Raw genomic sequence first — 26,587 nt, 5'->3', positions numbered from 1 at the left:
GGGAGGCATCAAAAAGGGTGGATGCTGCCTTTCAAGTTCCCTTTCCAGCTTCTTCATTACTGGGGATGTGTACATGAGATGGCACCCAGCAGCAGAATAAAGATTTAAAGTGGGTAGAAATCTGGATGATTCATGAATGGATGTTGTGGACCAGTGGGTGGCAGGACTTGTGGTCATAGATTGCTTGTAGAGCAAGTAGATTCACTTTGTGAATCTCGTACAAATGTATAGAATGCAAGGGGAAGTTGTGAATAATTTACCAAGCACTGAAGATTGAAGTGACTGAGGATGGTAGGAGATCCAGAGCTTGTTTTATTTATGGAGATTGCAGCTGCATAACCCACTCCCTCTGTGTATATATTTATATCTATTGACTGTCAGATGGCTTTAGTTGTTAAGGTGGCTAAGATGAGGCAGGGGTATATGGGGGGGTGGGGGAGTAGCTAGGGGTGTTCAGTTAGACATCTAAAAATTGTAATTATCTCTTTTTCATTGATCTTTGCATGTTGGCAGATCCAATGCTTTTAGTCTCCTTGTATCTGCCAGGTTGGGAGTAAGTTTGGTTGCTGCCTTTGTATCCTCTTGATCTTGCTTTACTTATGATTATTTGACTAATAATATTTCAAAGTCATGATGGATTTTGACTAGATCAAAAATTCCCTAGCCTATGATTTCCTGGGGTGGTCCACATACGTATGTATGTATGTGGGATGACATCAGGAAGACAACCCTCCATTTCCAATGTGCTAAGATGAGTACAGTATTTTGAGTGGAGATTTTTAATATGGGTGTATGCTACAGTGTACTTTGATTTGGCCAACTCCCTTGTACGGAGAATTACAGCCTTGATACACACGATTTTATTATATTCCTATATATTGTATGGTGTTGCATTGCCAGCAATTCATCAGCACATGTATCAATGAAGGTAATATTGTGCTGGAGAATCGCAATGGGGTTATGGTGTCAGGTGGTTGGTTTGAGTTCATATGAACAAAACCAAAAGAAAAGGTGACTGTATCACATTTGATGAGATGCATACAGGCCTATAGGAGGACACAATATGAAAAAAAGACAGGGGTTACCTTTCTTTATAAGAGAAAACAGATGTGGTAATCTCTTATTAGCTTGGTTACATAAAAACAATACTCACATAACCATGACATTCAATAATATTTTCTCCTCAAAATTTCTAAGTGGCCCCATGGCCAATGCCAAGTACAGTACATGTTTCCAGTACAAACTTTAAAAGTCTTTTTAAGGGATAATTTCACTTCCTTGTCCAAATATGAACAATCATTTTGAAGACATGACACAAGAACAGAAAGGATGGCTATATAAAAACATATGTTAAAAGAATATTGCTTTATTAACTATATATTTTTCTCCACAGAATAGGGCTGGCCACCACTCTCCTGGCCTACTGAGAGAACCATACACTTAAGTTTTTTGTAGCTCTAATCTGTGGTATCCAAATCCAATCCATACCATATTTTTCTCAGTGGGGAAAAAAAAATTGTCAGCAAAATTAAGGTAACCTTGCGATCACTCCTTCACTGAAATTCACCTTAATTGATTCTTTATTATGCACTGGAACAAATTTGGACCATTTGAGGATTTTGCTCTAGTTAATACCAGATCATTCATTTTGAAAGTACCCCCTGCCTGAACAGGGTTACATAGTTAACCTTTTACTGCATATTGGGGTGAATCTAAAATATTTATATTTTGTTCTTGATAATGCCAGGTAATTCTATTCAGTTGACAGGAACCTATTATACTAGTGGTTCTTAAGAATGTCAATGCTCATCCCTATACACTTCAGTGAAATTTCTTCACACCCATTTCTCAAAAGAAGTCTCCGTTCTTGATTGTTAAGTACATATTTTAAGAGAAACAGAAGTTGGATGGAAAAAATACACTAAGCAATAGTCTAGAATTCAACAACTTGATGTCTATATATAGTTAACGAAAAATATTCAGTGAAATAATTTGAGAAAGTCCTTTGTGACAAAAATGTAAAAAAAGAAGAAGATAAAGAGCTCATGTCTGTCATATCATTTTTTTTGCCATCAAAGTCCAATATATCCAAAGTAATTGTTTTGGACATTCAGCCAACATGGCTCATACCCTTTAGAGGCATGTGCAACCCAGGTTAAAAACCACCACTCTCGGCTATAAAGTGTTAATTGGTACTGATTGCACTACAATGCAATACAGTGCACAAGAACAACCATTTACCATTGCAAAACTGTTTTTCTCTTTACACACCAAATTGAGATACCTTTTACTACTGAGAAAAAATATGGCCATGGATATCAAAGATTTGAATAGCATTTTAATTCACTTAACCTTTGGTTTAGGCCTCTTTAGTGATGAGTGAACTTGCTGATTTGAGGAATTCATGAGATTGGAACAACAGGAAGATCAGGATTATGCCAAGGATTCAAGTCACTAATGATCATTATCATCATTGTTATTGTTATCATTATCATATGACAATCCACCTTTTCATCAGCTTCATTCCTTCATCATGAGGATGCCCAAGTTTGCAGACTCTACCATTACTTCTTACTTCCTGTACATGAAACAAGTAAAACAAAAAGTGTAAAAACAATTTGAGCAGATTTCTAAATGCAACTTTGTGACTGTTAGTTGATGCAGATACAAATTGCAATAACCATCACATTTGATTCTATGAATGAATGCATATAATATATGGGAGACATGGTTGTATGGGGTTTGTTTGTGTAGGATGTGGGCATGTGCTCCGATTTCATTTAACTGCAGTATACAGAAAACCTGGAAAGGATGAATGGTTGTGGGGTCCTGTCTCTTACTAATTATCAAACCTAGCTTAAAATATATATGTGTGACTGTGTTTGTATTTACCCAACTGTAGTATGCAGGAAAGGAGCAATGTGCATGAGGTCCCATCTCCTATTCTCCAGAATGCTCCAAATTCATGTATGGTGTCCTTAAAGCCAAAGTTGTGACATATGGTTCCAACTTGGTCTGTATAGTGTGTGTGTCTGTATGTGTGTGTGTTTTATATATAATAAATCTCTGCAAAATCAACATCAAACATTGCATTATATATTTACAGCTGTAAGACAAAACAAGACAAACAGCACAACATCGTCACTCTTCTACTGTTTCACTTCCACTCTGAAGCATTGTATGGTTAGATGCAGCATCACTGCAAGCATGGAGCAACACAATATGATACATAATTGTTGCCCAAAGTTTCATCAATTGGAAACCCACAACCCAAGAGTAGCCAGCAATGGTCCTCAACCCCTGCTACATATCTGTGGGAAGAAAGTTTGGACTATGGACTGTCTTGTATTAGTGTGGGGCTGTTTCTATATCACCAGCTAGCAGCAGTTGTTAGCTTTTCTGTTGTGAAAAATGAGGGTGTAAAATACAGAGAAATCTCAAGTCCAGTCCAAAGACTAAGTGCTAACCCCTCAGGGCATTGGTGGATCCAGGATCAAAATTTGGGGGAGGGGGGCTAACCTAAATTTTATAAATGTAGATGATGCTTTAAAGGGGGGCTAACCTGAATTTTGTAAACGTAGATGATGCTTTTAAAGAGATGTATTCTGTAGCACAAATACAATGATTCTGAATATAAACTGAAGTACATGTTCTCATTTTAGTTTCTTTTAAAATACTGGACAAAGATAATACTTAATCTTTCATTTTTAAAGACTTAACCTCAATAATGTGTTGAATATACTTCCAATTATTCTCACTGAAGTGTTTCATTAAATGCTAGGAAAAAATTCTGCCACTGTATTATTGCTTTCTCCAATGTACTGGTGTACATAAGGCAGATTTATTGACCTCTATAATGAGGTAATAAAATAAAAAAAAAATTGGGTGAGGGGTGGGGGACTGAAGCCCCTCCCCCCTGGATCCGCCACTGTCTCAGGGTTGCACCTCCAGATGGAGATGAGGATGTTGACAGGTTTTCAAGACAGGCAGCAGGGAGACGATTCTCTTCAACATCCATCTTACAGGACCACCACTGGCAAGCACCCACTGTTGGTTCAGTGACAATGAATGCAATGACACAACACATGGTGCCAGAAACAACAAACCTCACCCAGCAGCAGCAGCAGCAGCAAGTATACAATTACAAACGTGTAGAGTAGAGGCCAGCCCCCGTTCTAATGCAGGAGTCAACCCAACTACAATAAGGTCCCACAACCTCTACCTGGGCAAACCTTGGGGAAATCAAACCCTTGTTTATTAGACAATTACACACATATATATATATATATTTACCTTGGTGTAGGACTGAGAAAACGAGGTCACAAGGGCAGAGTTTGGGTATCAAGCAGTGCTCTTTAGCACAGTCTGTCTTTGCCATACTTTAGACAGAATCAAATGACACAGGACTTTGTTTTGGTTAAACAACTGCAACAATAGTCATAATTCATATCCACTTTGGCAGTTATCAAATGACACAACATTAAACAAAGTGCAGATGGTCCCTGACTTACAAGGTTCAATAAGATTTGTTTTACTTTACCATGGTCCAAAAACAGTAGACATTCAGCAGAAACCAGACTTCAACATATTCATTCAGATCTTTTCCCACATGAGCCATGTGTAGTGCAATAGCCATTTGTGATGTTTGGCAGCAACACTGAGCTTCAGTTCCTAGTCAATCACTCAATAACAACCAATACTCTACAGTGCATTGTGTTGCCAGCATTTTTTCTTTTTTACATTTCTTGTTTTTGCATATCATCATGTCTAGAAAACACCTGTCTGTCTTTAGTTTCTGATAAGAAGAAAAAGGCAGTTACTCTCAAAATGACTGGTTCCAATACTTGATAAATGTCTGTTTCCATAATATGAAAGGCAGCATTGAGGTAGCAAGTGTTGATACTGTAAGTGCCAAAACTTTCAAAGAGACAATGCTATGATATTCGGTAAGTTTCAGGTATATCATTTCTTTTTTCCTACTTAAAAATATTTTCAATTTGTGATAGGTTTATAGGAATAGAACTCCATTATAGGTCAAGGAGCATCTGTAATGTGTGTGTGTGTGTGTTCAGTGAAAATGGTGCTAGATATTTACATTTTCAAGTTTTTAAATGATACATTTTTGTGTTAAAATCCTTATAATTTTGATTTTCATAAAGAAATATTTATATCAAAAGCAGTAAAGGGTTGGTCCATTACCACTATTTGGGCAACTGCAGGTCTATTTCATTGAGCTGTGACTTCCATTCAGCATCAAGAGTTCATTTGATTGAAATGTGTGGTATTGTGAAATATGATGAACTGGTGGTGTACATAGGTGGTTCTCATGCATTTCAAAGAAGTCCACAGCATCCTTTAAGTGTATGAACTATGACAAATACAATTACAGAGCTACATGAAACTAAGGCATATCTGCACAGAGTGGAACAGCACACAAGTCCAACTTTCATTCCAGAAGCATTTTGTAACATGAAACCTTACGTTTACATATGTGACAGAACATAAGCATTAATGAGCCAATGCAGTACAGTAGTCACTGGTCAAAATGCACTTCTCAGAGCTGGCAGTAAACATGTCAAGCGATCCCTAGGCATCTGTGAGCTACTGCAGGTATCCACAGAAATAGTGATCAAAAGAGTGGATCTTAAGCTTACTCCAGACCTGAATACATTTGAAAAGCTCTGGCTTTATATACAGCTGGTTACATGAATTGCTGGTACACCTGGGCACCTCTACATGTTTTCAATGTTGTGACAAGTAGCAGCAGCTTATATTTCTACAAAATGAGGAAGCACCATATAACTAGGAACAACACTCATTTACCTTTGCTAATTCTAGCTGTTGAGGGACCAACAACAGGTACTTGCATGGGATGATACTGCAAGAAGGACATCAGAGGGAATCATCTCCCTGTAGCTCATCTTCAAAGCCCACTTACATCCTCATCTCCATCAGCAGGTAGAGTTGGACTTGTACTTGGTCTTCAGGCTGGGCCCAGGATCTCTCATCAATTTTTAATGCATTTCCTTCCACCTCTTCACAGGAGAGCTGACAAATAGCAACTGTTCTCCTCCTACTAATGCTACAAGCTGGAGATAGAAACAGTCCCACACCAATACAAAGCAGACATCAAATTTCTTCCCACGGGGATCTGAGGGAAAACTTGAGGGCTGCTGCCAGCTGACATGGGGTTGCGGGCTTCTAGTCAGTGAAACTTGAGACAAGTGGGAGTGGTTTTTATGCCTTTGTCTTTTGGCTACCTTCCTTGTAAGGGGGAAAAAGACTTTGGTATATGTATGAAACTTGAGGCAACGATTACTATCTAGTTGGAGAAAGAAACCAATTTATCTCCCACAATGCACCAGCAATTCCTATATTCAACTATACATGGATGATCTGAACCAACTGCTTACACTTACAAGACCTTTATATTCTTCTACTCCTCTTTCTGTCTAAGGATGTACTACAAGCAGGCTAAGTACATAGTACCTATGTGCACACATTACTACAGCATTCATTAAAGTAATGCTGTGGAGATTATGAGGAATTTCTAGAGTCTAGAATCTAATGTGCCTACTTGACATTCCAAAACCTATTCTGGTGCAATGATTACATTTTTCTTCATCAACTACAAAATAAACCCTGTGAAACTGTCTCCTTGGCATCTTAAAACTCTAAAGATTAACAGTTAATAGTAATAGTAGTAGTGGTAGTAGCATCAATAGGAGTAGTAAGAGTAGTAGTAGTACTAAAAGTAGTAGTATTTGAATTAGTAATAGCAAGAAGATTTATGAAAGATCATCTCTTCTCATAGAGCAATCTACTTTCATCAACTGATAAATAAATTGTATGTGTGATTCATGCACTTGTTCATATCAAATGTATGACTAAATTTTAGAGGATTGCAGTCAAGTGACTAAAAACAAGAACTTTCAGTGCCATGTAAACTAGCTGCTTTCAGATAATAACTGTGAAGCTTCCTAGCCAGGCTAAGAAATGCAATATGGGTCCTCTTCACTACTTTCTTGACACAATTATAAGAATTAGTGCTGGGATTTACATGTATTCATGGTTGCTTAACACATTAGTAAGATTATACTAATGACCCACTTTCGGAGAAGAATAGGTGAAAGTAAAAAGATCTGTATATTTCGATCACTATCTGTGATCCTCTTCTGCTGAAGAGGATCACAGATAATGATTGAAATATACAGATCTTTTTACTTTTGCCTATTCTTCTCTGAAAGTGGGTCATTAGTATGATGGTTGCTTAAGTTACATGTCTATTTGTGAAATGCAGTTTGTTTGCTTTATTTTTGTTTTTCTTCCATGTAGCCAACTTGTGTCTCACTTCATAAGTGACAAATTTGTTTTGTATGTCTCAGCTATTAACCTGCTGGGCCTGCAAACACTATAACCATTCATATTATGCACGTGTCATGCTCTACAACGCTTACTGAAGACAGAATTACTTCAATGCTCTACTTACTTGATCATTATTCATTCAAATCATATACGTTATATTATTTTTTGTTACCAGAGACCAAATAAATGTTCCTTTTTTCAGTCCATCTATATCATCATTCTGTATGAAGGCATTAATTTTCTCTGCAGTACTCGTTCTTAATTTTGGAGAGAGAGAAAAAAAAATAATTAAATGGGTACACATCTTTTACTTTTTCAGCTGCTTTACCACTTGAGGATATGTGTTAAATACTTGTTGCACCAGAGGTTGTCTGACACTTAATACTGTTAGCTAAACACAACCTTCATAAATCTCAAAGTAAAAAGACTATTTCATATCACATAGAATCATGACCTCCACAAGAATTGAGAGTAAGCAAGGACATCAGAGGTTTCATAAACAGTTGAAAAGGGCATTCACAATGGGCCTGAAGGGTGTTTACATGGTGACAGCTATTTTAACCCATAACGGCTATGGTGAGCATTTTTAGAATGTCACTCCAAGAGTCACACTTGTACCAACTAGGTGTCAAGATAAGTTTAAACACCTATTTTTTTTTTGTCCTGGTCTACCACTCAGTTACATAGAATTTACCTGTACAAGCCAGGATTTTTTTTTTTAAGTATATCACATTGTAACTGCTACATCACCCCGCCAGGCCTGAAAAAGAAGGATTTTACCAAAAGAGACCTGACATCATTGTACTGACCTTATTGGTTTTTTCCATAATGCAAGTAGCCAAAAAAAATAAATAAATAAATAAATAAATAAATAAAAATAAATTAATTAATTAATTACCATAATTAATTCAAAGAATAATAATAATAAATCAAATAAATTTAGCTTGTGTCATTACCTACATTATGTCCACACTGGGAGGACGAAGAACTGCAGTGAAATAATCCTACAATACATGACCTTTTTGAGTTAATTGGGAGCTTGTCTAGAGATTTGTTGCCTAACTGAACATCCAATATGTCACCTACATCTTTCCTCCCTTTAAAACAGTACTCTGGGAATTTACTCCTAGAAATAAAGAAGAGAAATGAAGAGCCTCTTTAACCATCCCACCATGTTTACAATTCTAACAAAGATTTTCATTTCCCTAGTGCTATAGTTTTTAGACCCAGAACCAACCATGAACCCTATCTCATCTAGAATATAATAATGTGTATAGTTTATCTTTAGTCTTCTAGTCTATAACAATGTCTTGCTAATCTCCAATCCTTCATACTGTATTACTAAGAAGTATCAAATGATTTGCTGATCAATGTATACTAATAACAAACATAGATTTATTAATTTGTGCAATGAAACAATATACATATATATATATATATATATATCAAGAGTGGGCAGCAAAACTACTTTTGATAACAAGCTTTAGACAGTACTTGTGATCATCGATTTACATCCCATACAAACATGATTTATTTTCCATTTTATGAAAAATTTCACAACCATGTTTTCCTTTATTTTCATTCTCCCCCTCACTCATAACCCAAAGATGACTAAGTGTGCTGTTCCTTCTTACTTTGTACAGTGGTGAGTAAGGCACTTGTATGCTGCAACCAACTCAGTCCTACACCTGCTTACATTTAATACATAAGTAATCAGTATTACTGAAATCCCATTTAAACAAATATAACTTGTTTGTTTTCCTCTGGGTTTGCAGAATGCGTATGTTGTGAAACCGATTGAACTTTAAAAAATACTATATATTAACATCATTTGTCATGATGTGCATATATTTACATCTGGCTTTGTCTGCTAATTACAAAATAGGGGGAGAACTGGCAGACTGTGTCTGGGGGCCACAAGAGGTATTGTGTGAACACTAAAGCTGATGACGACATTGCACACCCAAGACCAAAGTGCCTCTCCCCGTATTAATAAATAGTAATAGGCAGAAAAAATAATTACAACAATAATAATCTTAATAACTGTGATAAAAACTAATTAACAACAATAATTTATTAATAAAAATAAAAGACATCCTAGGCTAGGCAGTGAGTTATTTCAGTTTACATGGATGGACTAAACCAATCTCACAGAAAACCAAACTACACAAATGTAGTTCATTACCCTTTAGCCTAGTTGTCCTTCTGCTGGTAGTGCCGCACAGGGTACGAGGGATCACCAGGTGCAACCACTGACTTGACATATGTTCTGAATGAGACGGCTAACACTTAGCCTCTCCCAGCAAGTTCTTTAGGAGACTGCAGCAACAGTCATGGTGGTACAGTCATGAAAATACTTGTCGTTTTCCAATATAAATAATATCGTCACCACCCACCACCAGTTTGCCACCACCATGCAGCTGCTCATCCTAGTCGTATGACATGAGGTCACTAAACTTAGTGACTATGCCTTGCTGCTCGTTGACTTAACATAATTGATTCAAAGCCTTGTTTTACTGTACTATAACAGCAATAACAGCCACCCATCTATTCACATAATAGAGTCAAATTCAACTATTTAGCTGATGACACTGCACTTGTGGCTGGGTCAGAGGAGGGTCTAAGGCAGTTGAGAGACTGATTTTGGGAAGGTATGTGATTGGAGAAAGTTGTAAATACATGTGGGTGATAAAATGTACAAGAGGTGAGGGTGGCAGTAAGTTGGACGTACATCTTAAAGAACTCAGAGGCAGTGGTAGTTTTAAGTATTTAGGGTCATATGTAGAAGGGAATGGAGGAGTGGGAGTGGAGCTAAACCGTAGAGTGAGTGAACCAAGTATGTCCTGGAGAATGAAAAGTGTCATGTGAAAAAGGTATCTGGGAATGGATGCATAGAGAAGACTGTACGAAGGTGTGATTGTGCCTACAACACTGTATGGGTGGAGATTTGGAATATAAAGGAGGCAGAAATGAGAAGTTGAAATGAGTTTGAGAATTATGGTGGGGGTTATGAGGATGGATAGAGTGAGAAATGAGGAGATCAGGAGGAGAGCAGAGGTGGAAAGGGAGCTGGCAGATAGAACTAATGAAAAAATAATGGGATGGTTTGGGCATATGAAAAGAATGAGTGAGGAAAGACTTGCAAAAAGTGTGGAAAGCAGAGGTGGATGGAGTGAACTTGAAGGGACAACTGAGAATGAGATGTATGAATGGGTGGAAAACAGAACATCTGTGGAGCAGGGAAGGGAGAAGGCGAAAGATAGGTGTGAGCAAAGAACAGTTGTGAATGGACAATAAATTAATGCGACCCAAAGGGATTTCTCCTCGTCCTCTCTATTTTCACATGAGGGGTCGAGGAGGGTAGGTCGCCATGTAAATGAAGCACCTGGGCAGTGGGCAGGAGACAGGGATGACCCTTTATCCACAAAGACAAAAAGGAAACAAATGGGTGACAGTTAGGAGTACGATGAGTGGGGGTGGGTGCTTGCCTTGCCTGGCTACCTTCTTTATACAGGATAAGAAGTCTTTTGTATATAGACAGATTGAATAGCTCGGTTGATGATTTTATCTGTAAAGGAGATGAGTGCCTTCTGCTCGGCAGAAGGCTTGAGCGTGCTGATGACCTTAATGGCCTCCTGGCAGTGCTGCTCTGCCAGGAACTGAGTCTGGTCCAAGCCATCACTCTTGTGCACATATTCAAAGGCTTTCTGCACATCTCCTGGTTCCTGGAAGCGGCGCATGATCATCGGGTTCAACTCTGGGAACTGTGGGAGGAAAATAAAAACAATATAATCCAGAACTTTTGCAATGTATCGGATCTAATTGATGCAATACCTTTCAGCATCATTCACCACTACTTGTACTTGTGTGGCTTACCTTTTCACATGCAAAGAGCACTGGTGCAGTGGCCAGGCCAAGCTTAAGGTCAATCGTTGTTGGTTTACCCATTGTCTTGGAAGACGCTACAAAGTCGAATAAGTCATCAGCAAGCTGGAAGGCTAGTCCTGTGTTGCGCCCATACTGGAAGGCCACTTCCTGTACTGATTCATTGGCACCAGACAGGATAGCCACCTGGGTAATATAAACAATTTACAATGTAAATATTAAGACTGGTATGGATAAAAAAAAAAAAAAAAAAAAAAAAAAAAACTTCAACCTGTCCCACAGAAGGTGACTTTTTATTCTACTACTACTACTACTACTACTACTACTACTACACTATTTCAGTGATATCTGTGGCACCCCTTTGGAAGCAAAGGGATCTTCATCTATCATGATGAACCCCTTCTATACCGAGAGGGACTTTTCCTTTTACTGCAGCTCCTGCTACACTCTTCTTTTAATTTCCATGAAACTCGCTTGATAGAGATAGGGTTAGTCAGTTTTACTGTCAACGTATGTGGACATATGAATTTTACATAAATTATAAACTCAAGAAAGTAAACATATGGATATGCAGGATTTATGAAAACATATACCATGAAAAGGACTCTCCCAGGACACACTAGAACTACCTAAGTTTGGCTACACACAAGTCACCACCTGGTACTGGTAAGCCATCCCATGCCTCTGATGCAGTCATAAGAACATAAGAATGAAGGAGACTGCAAGAGACCATAAGACCTATACTAGGCACTACACAGAAGACAATATCATCATCCAATCCAAACTACATACAAACTCTCTTCTCTGCGAGAATTTTGGGCCAACCTAGTGGCTAGGGCCAGACACCTCAACACTATCAGTATCCTGCACAAGAGCCAAAGCTACAGATGGATTGACTGACTACCTGAAGAAGTGTGGATTATCAGTTACTTTTCTATTTTACTTTCCTTTCAATTATATAAAAAAGAAAAAAATAGCATAAGTGACAGAATGAGTTTGTTCTAGTGAACAGGTTAATACAATCAAGTATGTGATACAGAAGAAGAAGAAGAAGATAGAAGAAGAAGAAGAAGCAGAAGAAGATAGAAGAAGAAGAAGAAGCAGAAGAAGATAGAAGAAGAAGAAGAAGAAGAAGAAGATGGAGAAGAAGAAAGAAAGAAAGAAAGAAAAAAGTCATATCAATCCATTGCCCCTGGTCTCTCTTGCAGATATCCTGCAGTCTCCATAAAACCTATAAGGTGAGTCAAGTTAAACAACTGCTTCAAAACAATCAGGTGTACAAGAAAGAAGTTAAACTTACAGCCTTACAACTATAGGCCATTAATGAAGCTGTCTTCTTGAACGACTTTTGGAGATAATGAGCAAACCGCTCGTTTTCATTTTCTTTTGAACCTAACTGCATAAATTCTCCCTGCACAAGGTCAGCCAGTACCTGCAAAGAACATATTACACATGAACATTATTTCTAGATTACATGGTCATGTAATATATACAAAATAAATGTTTAAAAATTGGACTGGCACAATTTTTTTTTTTTCTCTTTAAGACAGCTTACATGCAACAAGGAAACATTTTTTTATCCTAAAGTAATGAATAAATATACACAAAGCTGAGAAAATAACAACAACTTACTGGATGAAGCTGTTACCTCATTGCAATATTTACCTGCGAGAGGACTATGACAACGTCTTCATTGCGTAACCTTGCCAACATTGTTGCTGCTACAGACAGAATGTAGTCACCAGCCATAATTGCCTGTTGGATAAGCAAGCATTTGAGTGAACAATTAAAATAAAGGTAATGAGACTTTTGGATTCAAGTTAATGGGACCAAAGGCAAGTACTGTGAGTCCTCATTATACGGTACATATGCGTTCCTGAAAACCTTACCGCAAATTGAAATTACCATATACCGAACCCAAGTTTCAACTTATGACAAACGTATCTTCTCTTTGCTCTTTCCTCTTCAAAATATCTAACTTTACCTCCAAAACACGAGCGGATACCATATATGTGGATTTTTCTTACCATAAATAGAATCTAGGGTAGTAATTACCAAATACCTTAACTGTGAATTTACCACATAAGGAATTACCATATAAGGAGGACTTACTGTACCTACAAGTGGTTATTCTGCAAGATAGAGAGCTAAGCCGTCCATTTTCAAAATCCTCCAACCCCCTCACCTCCATCACCAGTTGCAGCCTAAGGGGCTGACACTATCTCTGGACTCCAAGAGATCCATCAATGTCAGCTGTGTATCTTACGTTTTTTCACATGAACAGAAAACAGACAACCAGAGACTGACTGCTTCCTTCCTCCTACCATTTTGATCCAGCAACATAGAACCAGTCCCACATTTGAGAGAATACAAAGGGCAGCAACCAAATTGGTCCTCAACCTGGCAGATAAACTATACGAGGAAAGACTAAAAGTACTGGGTCTACCAACTTTGAAAAATTGAAGAGAAAGAATGATTACAGTGGGTCACTGAAGGGGATAGATTGCATTGATAGAAGAGATCTCCTGATTAAAGATGGGAGGGCTTTAAGAGGTCATGGAAGTAAATTAAGAAAGACCACATATTGAAAAGATATGAAGAAATACAGTTTTCCATATCGATGTATATGTGGAATAGCTTAGAAGGTGATATAGCCCAAGCTCAAGCAATACATGAGTTCAAATCTAAATATGATAATACGAAATCAAAGATATAGATAAACTTAGAACTGTACATCAATATGAGTCTAGGTATGTTAGAAAATTCGAGAAGTGGAGATGGGACCCAACAAGTGTTCCTCCTTGCCTGTATAATACAATTAGGTAAATACACTAATACAACACAGACTACAATCCCAAGTTTATTCCCGATGAGATCTGTGGGTGGGTCTGAGGACTCTTGCCAGCCAGTGCAGGGCTACAGGTTTTCTGTTCCATGAAGTTTGTGGCAACCATTAAAATTAAAACCAAGTAAACAATAACAATTGCCTCAAGCTTACCAAATTGGAAACCCACAGCCCCACTGTGGCTGGCAACAGTCCTCAAGGCCCTTCCGCAGATTTCTCCGGAAAGAAACTCTGAGTTGTTTGTGTTCTATTACTGTGGGACAGTTTCTACATCACTGACTTATATTGGTCGTCAGAGAAGATCAGTTACCAGAGCTCTGTCAAGTCTTTTGTGAAAAAGGTGAAGAAAATAGAGTCCAGTGACTGAGTGTCAACCTCCTGGGGCTCCACTTCCAGATGCTGGTTACCTATACATTCCCTCTTTGTGAAATTCTGTTTCTATTTTTCAGGGGAATCACTTCGAGAAATAATGGGTGAAATCATCTGACGTCCACTAACTACTGCAAGTTTTCAGTCTATGCAGCACCTCCCTCATCCATATGGTTCCCTTGCTGAAAACCACTGCCTCTCCAACTAAATGAAACTATATATATATATATATATATATATATATATATATATATATATATATATATATACATATATATATATATATATATACATATATATATATATATATATATATATATATATATACATATATATATAATATATATATATATATACTGTATACATACATAGATACGTAATACATGCATACACCGAAAGACCCTTTACCCACTTATATCGAGGTTGGGTTAGCCAAAGCCTACATCCACCGATCCTGCACCTATCCAAGACCCATTTGCTGTCTCTTTTGTCTTGGCTCCTCCTGGATGAAGGGTCATCCCTGCCCACTGCCCAGGTCAAAGACAATGCTGCAAGATACAACACCTCCACAGCAAGGGGTTGATTAAGGAAATTAACCGTTGTGAATAAAGAAAAGAACTGTTCCCATCTTCCCTTTGTATCCTTACCCTAGGTTACAAGTGTGGGTGGGGGGTGGGGGGAGTGACGTCACCTCGCCCTGTCTGGGTCGTCAAAAAATAAATAAATAGAAAAAAAAATCCGCTACGTGAAGTCATGTCGGTGCCTGTGGTACTTTCATCAAACGTAGACAGACTTCATACAACTTGAGACATTGGGTGAACGCACGCACGCACGCACGGCCCCGCAATACGACGACAATCACATGGCAATGTCAAATAATTGCACCAAACCAATTATGTGCCAGTAGTAGGCCAACACCCAGCTCTCCCCCACCCCCACCCCCATCCTCCTTTCATCTTACACCTCTGACTCACCTTCCTGGAACTGTTTTTCTTTGTTTTTTTTTATTCTTTATGTTTTTTCAGTCATTTCGTGTTTCAAAGGCGTGCGACAGACGTTCCTTTTTTTAACATACTAGCCATTTTAAGATTTTTATGGTGGTATTCTTAAAAAAAATCTTTCCTTATAAATCTTACATAAATCCTTGGATGGGAAAGATTTGTATAAGGAAAGATTTTTTTTTTTTTAGGAATACTGCCGGAAGAATCTTACGGTGGTATTCCTAAAAAATATTTCCTTATATAAATCTTTCCCTTCCAAAGATTTATATAAGATCTATATAAGGAAATATATATATTTTTAAGAATACCACCGTTAGGCTTTCTGCCGTAAACATATTTCATTCCAGGCAGACAAACGACTTTACGCTCTTGCGCGTCGACTGGGCCCAGAGGAACCTCGACAACGACAACAACATTGACTCGAACTCACCTTGCGTTGCCCGTAGTGGAAGCTGACGGAGGGCTTCCCCCTTCGGGTATCGGAACCGTCAATGACGTCATCGTGGACGAGGGAGGCTGTGTGGATCATCTCGGCGATCATTGCCACCTGCCGCTGCTCCTCCGTCAACCTGCGGCAGAAGAGTGTGACGTCAGAGTTTGCCATTGTGACGTCACAGACTGCAATTGTGACGTCACAGACTGCAATTGTGACGTCATCGTCTGCAAGTGTGACACCTCGCCCTCAGGCGTCATCATCATCATCACCATCACCCCCGAGGCCGTTTTCTTTTTATTCTCCTGGCATCCCCCTCCCCCTCCCCCTCTGTTGAGAGTAAGAGCGTCTGTTGTCGCCTCACCCACAGGACACGACGCAACTCGTTCCGAGGTCAAGGGGACTCTCCTGCCCCACAAGAGGGGGGGGGGCAAGATCTCGAGGTAGGACTCGAAGGCAGGTGGCTGAAGGGCGACCAACTCCTGATGGCCTAAAGTCCTCCTCTGGCGATGGTTCGGGAGGTTGGGTCACAACCTACAGGGAAGATGTAAGCCTAGCAGTCGCCCCAGCGGTAGGACTAGCTCAGCAGCAGCAGTCTACACGGCTGAGCAGCCCTATACAGGATTCACTCTCTTTACCCGACATGCGTAAGGGACTAGAAAATGCGTCAACATAACCTCCCTTGACCTAACCTGGCTGGGGAGCCCCCCCCCCCCCAGCCAGGTCACCCCCTAACGCGAAATGAATGCTAAGCAAATAAGAAGGAGGGAGCGAGAGGCGTCTCGAAAGCCAAGGTCCCTGTATTGCACTTCCGCCCAGTCTTCAACAGAACGACCCCTGCTGGCGGCGGCAACGCAAAGAAGAAGAAGACTCCCGACCAACTCGAGGACAATCTAAGGTACAATGGTAGTGCAGCACACACACACACACACACCGGGATTTAATGGTTACACACACGCGCGCATGCACACAGTGCCACAAACACATACCAGTGACTCGGGGTAGCTTATAATAATATTATCATTATTATTATCAATATTACTACCATTGTTATATTATCATTATGATTATCATTACTCCCATTGGTATCATTACCATTATTGTTATTACTATCATTATTATTATCATCATTACTGTCACTCATCATTAAGATCAATCTCCAAGGCTGGTAGCAACGACAGCGACAGACGGAGCAACCCCATTTTCTCTCTTTCCGCCCCTGGATGGACCGAGACCGACCGACCGATGGATCCAATCATTACCCACTTTTTTTTAACCTCATTCATTAATCGAATTCTTGCGATTGTCTGCCTATCATTCTTGTGAAGTGAAAGTGTCCCAGAAATATAATTGCCTCACTTCCCCCCGCCCTCCGCCCCCAATTCACAGCCTTCAGAAAGCCCCCCTCCCCCTCCCCCTCGTATCTAAAAGCCGCCACGTAGTAGTGAGCAAACGCACCTAATGATCGCCACCATTTCGTACGCTTCCTGTGATTATTTCATCGTCAATAGTGTGTTCAATATTCTCCAGTTTCACTTCACTACAAATCCCCAGCCCCAGAGCAGTCGCCAACGGTCCTCGGGTCCTCTCACAGATCTTTCCATGAAGACACGTTAGACGGTTGTCTGTTGGACGGTTGTCTGTGCTACAGACAGGCGAACAAAACATAAACAAAAAATATGATAAAAGTACACAAAGATAAACGAAATACGAGGGCACGAGTCAATGTACACAGGTACGTGAAGATGCAAAAGTGATTAACTGACGGTCATTATAGTTTAACCGTCTCCACGTTTAACAAGGTGAGCACGACCGCACGCCACCCGCGATCGCATCCGCTGTTCTAGTCAGCAATTGCGCAGTGGGCGATGTTGTTTCTACCTAACTGTACATTAAACCTATGTCCCAATACTTAAAAGCCATCGATTAATCTAGTCTCGTTCATACGTAAACTTCAAACGCGCGTGGATGTACACACACACACACATATACACACCGAACATAGACAAAATAATAATACAAAAGAAATATAAAAATAAAATAAATCGGAATAAAGTTAAGTTAAAGTGCGGGACAGAAGCATCTGAGGACATGGGTGAGATCGATAAATATAAGATATCTGAGAGTTACCGAGATGGACCATTTTCTATACAGATTCGTGGAACAAGACGGTAGATACAACAAAAACGTACACACGCACACACCTACGTACACACGTATACGTACACCAACGTACAAACGTATACGTATGCACACACGCACACACCTGCACACACGTATACGTACATCAACGTACACACGTATACGTACGCACACACCTGCACACACGTATACGTACACGTGCACAAACACGTATACGCACACAATGTACACACGTATACTCACACAATGTACACACGTATACGTACACAATGTACACACGTATACGCACACAATGTACACACGTATACGCACACAATGTACACACGTACATACAGAAGCCGAGGTGTCAATCATCCGGCGAAGCTTCCGTCGGCGCCAGGTATGTGGCGGGTGTGAATGAAGGGGTCTTTCTCGAGGGCCATTTGACGGGTCATTACATCCTCTAACAACCTTTTCTTGACAACAACCATTCACCGTCTTGGCACCGGCGCTGACGCACAGACCCGGACCAATGAACCTGGCACAGCGGCGGCGGCGCCAAGGCTCTGGCTCCTGGCGCCACAGGAATCCGACTCCTACAGGAGGTGAGAAGGGTGGCCGGGACGCTTGGTTCTAGATATCTGAAGGTCTAGAATAGGTTTCCTTGTTGCGCGAAGACTGGACCTCAGGTTCCATCGCATTGGTGAAATATACACGAATAATACGAATAATAGCAATATTGATGATGATGATGATAATATTAATAATAATACTAATAATAATAATAATAATAATAACAATAATAAATACGAATAATAGTAATACTAATGATAATAATAATAATAGAAATAATAATAATAATACGAATAATACATACATACATACATACATATACCAAGGCTTTTTCCCCCTTCCAAGGGAGGTAGCCAAAAAGGGAAAGGCATAAAAACACTCCCACCCATTTCATCCCTAAATACACTCCACACCCCTCCCACCCTTCCTCTCATCTGAGCACCTCCTGGATGACGGGTCATCCCTGCACCCTGCCCACCGCCCTGGGTCAGAAGCAGTGTCGCAAGACACAGTACATCCACAGCAAGGCCGCTTCATTTAATCGGCGACCCCCCCTCTCCGTCCCCCTTTGCATATAAGGAGAGGACGGGGAGAAATCCCTTCGGGCTGCGTCAAAATTTACTCACACATACTACCCCACCCCCCACCCCCCCCGCCCATTCCTCCTCATGCAGTCACAACATCATCCATATACAACCATTCTCCACTCACCTCTGTCTTCCGTCCTCTCCCTTCCTTCCTCAACAGACATTCCCCTCTTCCCCAAAGCCCCCTTCACCCCATCCATCCACCTCATCCTAGGACGTCCCCTCATGTTCACTCCCTCCACATCTGCCTTCCATACCTCTTTTACTAGTCTTTCTTCACTCATTCTTTCCATGTGTCCAAACCATCCTAATATTCTTTCATCAACCCTATCTCCCAAATCCTTTTTCACCCCTGTTCTCCTCCTCACCTCCTCATTTCTCACTCTATCCAGCCTAGTAACCCCCACCATACTTCTCAGACACCTCATCTCAAACACATTCAAACTCCTTCTCTCTTCTTCTCTTATGTTCCACGTTTCTGCCCCATACAGTGCTGTTGGCACAATCACTCCTTCATACAGTCTCCTCTTCGCATCCATTCCCAAATGTCTATTCCTCATTACACTCTTTAAACCACCAAGGCATTTACTCGTTTCTCTCAATCTACATTCTACCTCCACCTTCACTCCACCTTTTCCTGCTACACTTGCACCCAAGTATCTAAAACTATCCACTTCCTCCAGTCGCTCTCCCTTAATGTTCACTTCCAGTCTACTGCCACTTTCACCCCTTGTACATCTCATCACCTTACTTTTACCCACATTTATCTTTAGTTTTCTTCTATTACATACTCTCCCAAACTCTGCCACCAGCTTCCTCAATCCCTCCTCTGACCCTGCCACAAGCGCAGTGTCGTCCGCAAACAACAGCTGGCTCACCTCCCACTTTTCTCCATTTTCTTTAACCATCTCCAATCCCTGACTCACTACCCTAGCATTCACCTCTCGCACCACCCCATCCATGTATAAGTTGAACAGCCAGGGCGACATAACGCATCCTTGACGAAGTCCCACCTTTACTTCAAACCACTCACTCTCTCCATTTCTAATCCTAACACATGCTCTACTACTCTCATAAAAACTCTTAACAGCTCCCAAAAGCTTTCCTCCTATCCCATAAATCTGCATAACCTCCCACAGTGCCTTTCTGTCTACCCTATCATAAGCCTTTTCCAGATCCATAAAAGCCAAAAAAAACATCCTTCCCCTTTCCTATAGCTTTCTCACATATCTGTCTTACCACAAAGATCTGATCTACACAACCTCTACCCGTCCTAAATCCACACTGTTCCTCACCAATTACTCCTTCTGTTCCTCTCCTAATCCTCTCAATTAAGATCCTCCCATAAGCCTTCCCTACTACACTCAACAGGCTAATCCCTCTGAAATTACTACATTCACACTTGTCCCCTTTTCCCTTGTAAAGAGGAACTATACAGGCACTACTCCAGTCCTCCGGTACTCTACCCTCTCTCCAGCAAACATTAAATAACCTCACCAACCAGTCCACCATCACTGAACCTCCCTTTTTCAGACATTCTGCATGACATCCATCCTGACCAGGTGCCTTACCTGCTTTCATCATCTTTACAACTGCCTTCACCTCATCCTTCCTTATTTCTCCTCCATTCTCCTCACTCATCACTCTCATTTTCTTCGCATTTCCCACTGCAGCTATCTTTCCTTCCCTATCCTCCTTCACATTCAGCAACTCCCTACAATATTCTGCCCATCTTCCCCTCACTGCCATCTCTTCCATTATCAACTCTCCATCTGTACCTTTTACAGAATAATAGTAATAATAATAGAAATAATAATAATAATACGAATAATAATAGTAATAACAATGATAACAATAACAATAATAGGAATAATAATAATACGAATAATAATAGTAATAATAATGATAATGAAAATAATAGGAATAATAATAACAATAGGAATAATTGTAATACTAATAATAGTAATTACTAGTAATAAAATAATAATAATAATACATATACATATACCAACGTCTCTTTTCCTTTTTACACCGTAGGTAGCCAAAAGACAAAGGCATAGACACCACCCCCGCCCATTCCATCCCCTACATACTCCACTCCACTCCCCTCCCTTCCACCCTCTTATCTTGGCACCTCCTGGATGACGGGGCATCTCTGCATCTTGTCCACTGACCTGGAAAATAAGCAGTGTCGCAAGACACACCACATCCACAACAAGGCCGCTTCATTAAATCGGCGACCCCCCTCTCCGTCCCCTCATGCATAGAAGGATAATAATAATAATAATAATACGAATAATAATAGTAACAATAATAATGATAATAATAATAAAAATAATAATAGTAATAATAATAATAATAATAATATAGTAATCATAAGAATGATAATAATTGGTACCTCGAGTTCGCGTGAGCTGAAAAGCCGCAGCCCCGCAGCTGCTGGCAACGGTCCTCGAGCCCCACTCCCCTAAAGAATCTCAATGGGCACAAATATACGACTGTTGCCCGTGATGTATGTATTAGTGCTTTTTCTACGTCACCGGCTCAAAGCGGGCGGGGGGGGGGGAGTAGTCGCCGGTTGTCAGTTTTCCATGTGTGAAATGGTGTAAGAAACACAGCTGATGTTGAGAGAGAATATTTGGACCTAGTCGGGTGACCAAGTGTCAGTCACCCCTCCCCCCCGGGTGCACTTTGTGACGGAGGCGGCGAGGCCAAGGACAGGTTTTGGAGAGAGAAAAAAAAAAAAAGGGGGGGGGGCAGTTCACGGGTCCCTGCCGCCGGATCGGGGATTGGCAGAAATGGATGGGAAAAGGAGAGGAGGAGGAGGAGATGAGGAGAAAGAGGAGGAGGAGAAAGAGGAGAAAGAGGAGAAAGAGGAGGAGGAGGAGGAGGAGGAGGAGGAGGAGGAGGAGCAGGTCCAGACTCCCCTGAGGCCTGCCTGAGGCAGTCCGTGTCAGCGTCATCCATCCGGCCGCGGCGCCCTTCCGCGCGCATGTGCCTGGCGCCAGGCGACGGACTTTGCCGTCCCTTCCGGTGGCGCCAGGAGGGGGGATTTTATTCATCTCCGTGGCGCCACGCTCGGTAGTGAAGGGGTTCGCTGGCAACCCGCGTTAAGAATTAATCTATCTATTTATTTGTTTATTTATTCTATGTTTATGTGGGCGCTACACGAAGCACCGTTCCAGGCCAAACTGGGTCACGTTTCTATGTCCATCACTCGACTGAGAGGAGATCCGCCCGTGACCCAGGGCACGGCGAGGCAAAGGGAAAACTATCGTGTCTGGTGACAGACAATTTCATTCAGATCTGAGCCCTCTGCAGATTTTATTTTTATTGCTAACGTCATGTGTGGGTTCCCTACAATCTTCCCCACTTCCTGTTTCTCTCCATTTCCTTCTCTTTATCATTTCTCTTCCTCTCCTCTTTCATCTCTTCCTTCCTCTTCCTCTCATCTCCTCTCTTTCATTTCTTACCGGTGTCATATTTCCTTCTGCATCTTAGTTCTATATACCGTCCCTAACTCACACACACACACACACACACACACACACACACACACACACACACACACACACACACACACACACACACTAACAGGTTCGGGTGTTCGTGTACGTATGTAAGGTCACATCATTCTCCATAGATCGAGGCATATACGAGCCCTGAACTCTCATCCGGGAGGGTAATGGTGTCGATCACGAGTCCAAAGCGTGATCCAAGACCGTGGTGAATAGCGCGCGCGCGCGCGCACGCACGCACACCCACACCCACCCACACACAGTAACGCCCCCAAGAGCAAGAATCAATCTCTATCGTGTTCAGGAGAAAGGGAAAATTGTTGGAAAATGCTTTCACTTAAGACGCACGCCCGCACGCACTCACACGCACACAGAGTTCACGGAAACGAGCGAGAAGAACCGGATTAGCGGGAAATAGAAGACACCATTATGGTAAAACAAGCTCGACTTTTACTGTAAAACTCAACTGGGTAGACACGCACACACACACACACACACACACACACACGTGCACACACACACACACACACACACACACACACACACACACACAGAGCAATGTCAACAGACCCAAACCAGAAGAAAATCCGGACTAAAATCACAAAATAAGAGAAATGAAAAACGAAAATCCTTGACGAATTTGGGTTGAGACGCCAAGCGAGACGCGACCCGACGCGACGTCGATCCGACCCTTCCTTCCTTTCCCTTCTTGTCCTCGATGTCGCCTCCGCCACAGTAGATTTTATTCACCTCCTCCGTGCCTCCCCCCCTCCCACCTCTGTAGAAACGGGGGCGCATCACATCACGTATGTGCTTCGAGATGAAGTTAAAAACATCCTTCCCTGCCACGTTACAACTACTTATGTTAGTACTATCATTACTATTTTTCACTTTCCCTCTTTATTAATAGTGTCATTACCATTATCATCATCACCATCAACATTAGCATTACCATTATTACCATGATTATTATTATTGTTGATGTTGTTGTTGTTGTTATTACTATTATTATGTCACTATTTTCAATTATTATCTATATCATTTTCATCTTCATTACTATCATTATTATCAATAATCATTATTATTATTGATACTTCTACTACTGTCACTATTACCATTATATTAATGATAAAAATAGTAATAATAATATTGTTCCCTTAGGAAGCTCGCTGGATGAGCGGGTTAGGACGTTCGAGCCCTGCCACCGGCGAAGTTGAACCAAGGGTGCATGGTTCATTCAATCCACGCTACAAAGTCCTCTGTGAGGGGCACCGTCCTAGCCTTCCGATAGCGGAGGGGGGTGAGTTAAACCATATCGTCATCACTTATCTTCAGAGCCCAATGCCGCGTTCTGTGACACGGGCGTCAGAGACAATCGTCTCCCCTCCGCCCCCCGCCTGTCTTCAAAAGCCGTCAACGCCCTCGCCTCCACCTGAAGGTGCAGCCTCGAGGGGCTGGCCCTTGATCTCCGGCTCGAGCGACAAGATCTCTATCAACTTCAAATATGACAACCGGAGACTGTTCTCCTCTTTTTTCTATAAGCCGGTGACATACAACCGGTCCCCCATTCATGAAACCCAAACTAAATAGCCATCAACACGGTCAAACCCGGTTTGTCAAACAAGTGTTTGAAGTGATGTTTGACCGTGTGAATGGGGGGGGTATCAAACAAACGACCAATTACCGCCATTCACACGGTCAAACATCACTTCAAACACTTGTTTGACAAACCGGGTTTGACCGTGTAGATGGCCATTGAGTCCAAAACTGTTCCCCTGTAGAGACCCATGGGAGGTCCCGAGGGACCGTTACCGCGCGCGGTGGGGCTGCGGGCGCGTGACACTGGAGGTAGCAATTACTCTCCATTACCAGGAGGGAGTCCGTTACCGCAGCAAGCCATCTGGCCGGCAACAGAGTCGGTGAGAGCCTCAAGTTCGGCCGCCAGATGGCAGACACGCCCGAGCAGAGTTGAGGACGGGGAAATTCGGACAAGGAGAAAATTCTGGACATATTAACGGATGGAGGAACGGAGGGAGAAGTATTTAGTGTTTGTGTGCAATAACCAATGCTTTCATCCCTGGGGCACAATGTCACGTTGAAGAACTGAAGTCTCCGAAGTTGTGGTCGATGGGAATGGTGGGCAGCAGATCGGAGGGACAAAAGTTAAAAAGTTATCCGTATTTTATCTATTTATTTATTCATCATCATTACTATCCTTTTTTTTGTAGACTTGCGTCTCCAGTAAAAAGTGAATGGTGAGCGACTCTGATCCGCAGGGGTGCCACTAAAGTCATTAAATTAATCAATTAATGACTGCATCAAACGTATATGGTCAACATCCCATACGGGGAGAGTGCTGGCTAAAGAGCAATCACCGCTAATTCAGAATGCAAATTCGTTTTACGGCGGCGCCCCTTTTGACCATCGTATACAATATCTCTCTCTCTTTTAATTCACCGTCTTCGCCATCTCTTCATTTTCACCACCTGCTTGCAAGGTTTTTTATTCAAGGGTCACTGGAACGCTGTATTTAAAAAAAAAAAAAAAAAAAAAGGGGAAGCGAAACTTCATGCGTTGTCCCTCAAAACTGCCAGGTCATTGAATGTAAACAAACACGACGCGGCCCGAAGATGAGATTTCTCCTCGTCTTCTCAATCGACGGAGCACCATCCATCGCGTACTGATCTAACGGTACCGAAGAAGTCCTCTTCAAAGAAAAAAAATATATATAAATATACAAATGAGAGGGGCAGCGTCTTCGCCACCTACCACTTCCCTACCAACGGAGGGTCCGGGAGTTAAGCGACAAAACATTTGGTGGCCACTGTCCGTCCAATAAGAAGAGGGACGGGCCGGGTGCAGTTTCCTGGATCGTGCCTCTGACAAGTTCCACGGCGTTGGCGCGATTACGCGCGCTCCGGGCGCCCACTCCTGCTTCCTGTTCACCCACCCGCCCATTCAACATCCACCCATACGCCCGCTCACAGCCGGATCCAAAGGGTCCTCCCAGAGTCCCGTAGTGCATTAGTTTATCCATCATCATTAATCATTATAAATTATATTAATTATTATTATTATATTATTATCATTATTAAACAGGAAGGAAGGGGTGGTGAATGGGAGTGGAATTATGCCTTTTGAATTTGGCTACCTCCCTGGTAAGGGGAAAAAAAGCCTTTGGTATATGTATATGTTATTATCATTATATTATCATTACTATTATATTATCATTACCAATATCAATACATTATCATCATTATTCTATTATAATATTTGCATTTCACAGTAATTTGGGGAGCGGGGGATAAGGATTACCCAAGAGGACGCGGGCCGCAGCGTCTGGAGGAGCGAGAACCGAAGCCAGAAGCCTGAGGGAAGAGGAGGAGGAGGAGGAGGAAAAGAATGAGGAGGAAGGAAGAGGAAGAGGAGGAAAAGAATGAGGAGGAAGGAGGAGGAAGAGGAAAAGAAGAGGAAGAGGAGGAGGGGACGAGGGGGGATGGGAAGGGGAAGGGGAGGGGGAAGGGGAGGGGGAGAAGGGGAAGGTGAGGGGAAAGGGGAGGGGGAGGAGAAGGAGAGAAGAAGGAGGAGGTGGAGGAGGAGGAGGAGGAGGAGGAGGAGGGGAGGGGGAAACGGAGGGGGAGGAGGGGTAAGGTGAGGGGAGTAGGACGTGGGGAGAAGGAGAAGGTGGAGGAGGAGGAAATGGAGGAGAAGGAGGCTCGGAGGCATCAAAGGTCCGGCCGCGGGGGGGGGGGGGGACCCGCTGGGAAAGAATTCGTCCGACTTTGGCTGGCCCGAGGCAGCTTCCGTTGGGCACAACGTCGTCGATTCTGACTGGGTCTACGATTTCATTTTTAGGCCTCGTCGTCTCAATTAAGAAAACTCGACCATGG

General features: G+C 41.7%; 1 protein-coding gene across 1 annotated transcript in view; it reads right to left on the bottom strand.

Moving 5' to 3' along the window:
• Positions 1-8,033: 8,033 nt before the first annotated feature.
• The window catches only part of LOC143019804 (all trans-polyprenyl-diphosphate synthase PDSS1-like), a 48,432-nt gene continuing 29,878 nt past the window's right edge, over positions 8,034-26,587 (bottom strand). Inside the window, exons 4-8 of the mRNA XM_076175788.1 lie at positions 15,896-16,034; positions 12,916-13,005; positions 12,551-12,682; positions 11,242-11,436; positions 8,034-11,129 (exon numbers count right to left, since the gene is read on the bottom strand). Coding sequence (XP_076031903.1) covers positions 10,872-11,129; positions 11,242-11,436; positions 12,551-12,682; positions 12,916-13,005; positions 15,896-16,034 — 814 coding nt within the window. The 3' untranslated portion in view covers positions 8,034-10,871. The remainder of the gene's footprint in view (positions 11,130-11,241; positions 11,437-12,550; positions 12,683-12,915; positions 13,006-15,895; positions 16,035-26,587) is intronic.

Source organism: Oratosquilla oratoria, chromosome 38 (assembly GCF_046742065.1).
Source record: "Oratosquilla oratoria isolate Oo_2021 chromosome 38, ASM4674206v1, whole genome shotgun sequence".
NCBI classification, from domain to species: domain Eukaryota; kingdom Metazoa; phylum Arthropoda; class Malacostraca; order Stomatopoda; family Squillidae; genus Oratosquilla; species Oratosquilla oratoria.
Note: the sequence above shows the minus strand (reverse complement) of the source record. Positions and strands in the feature narration are given on the sequence as shown.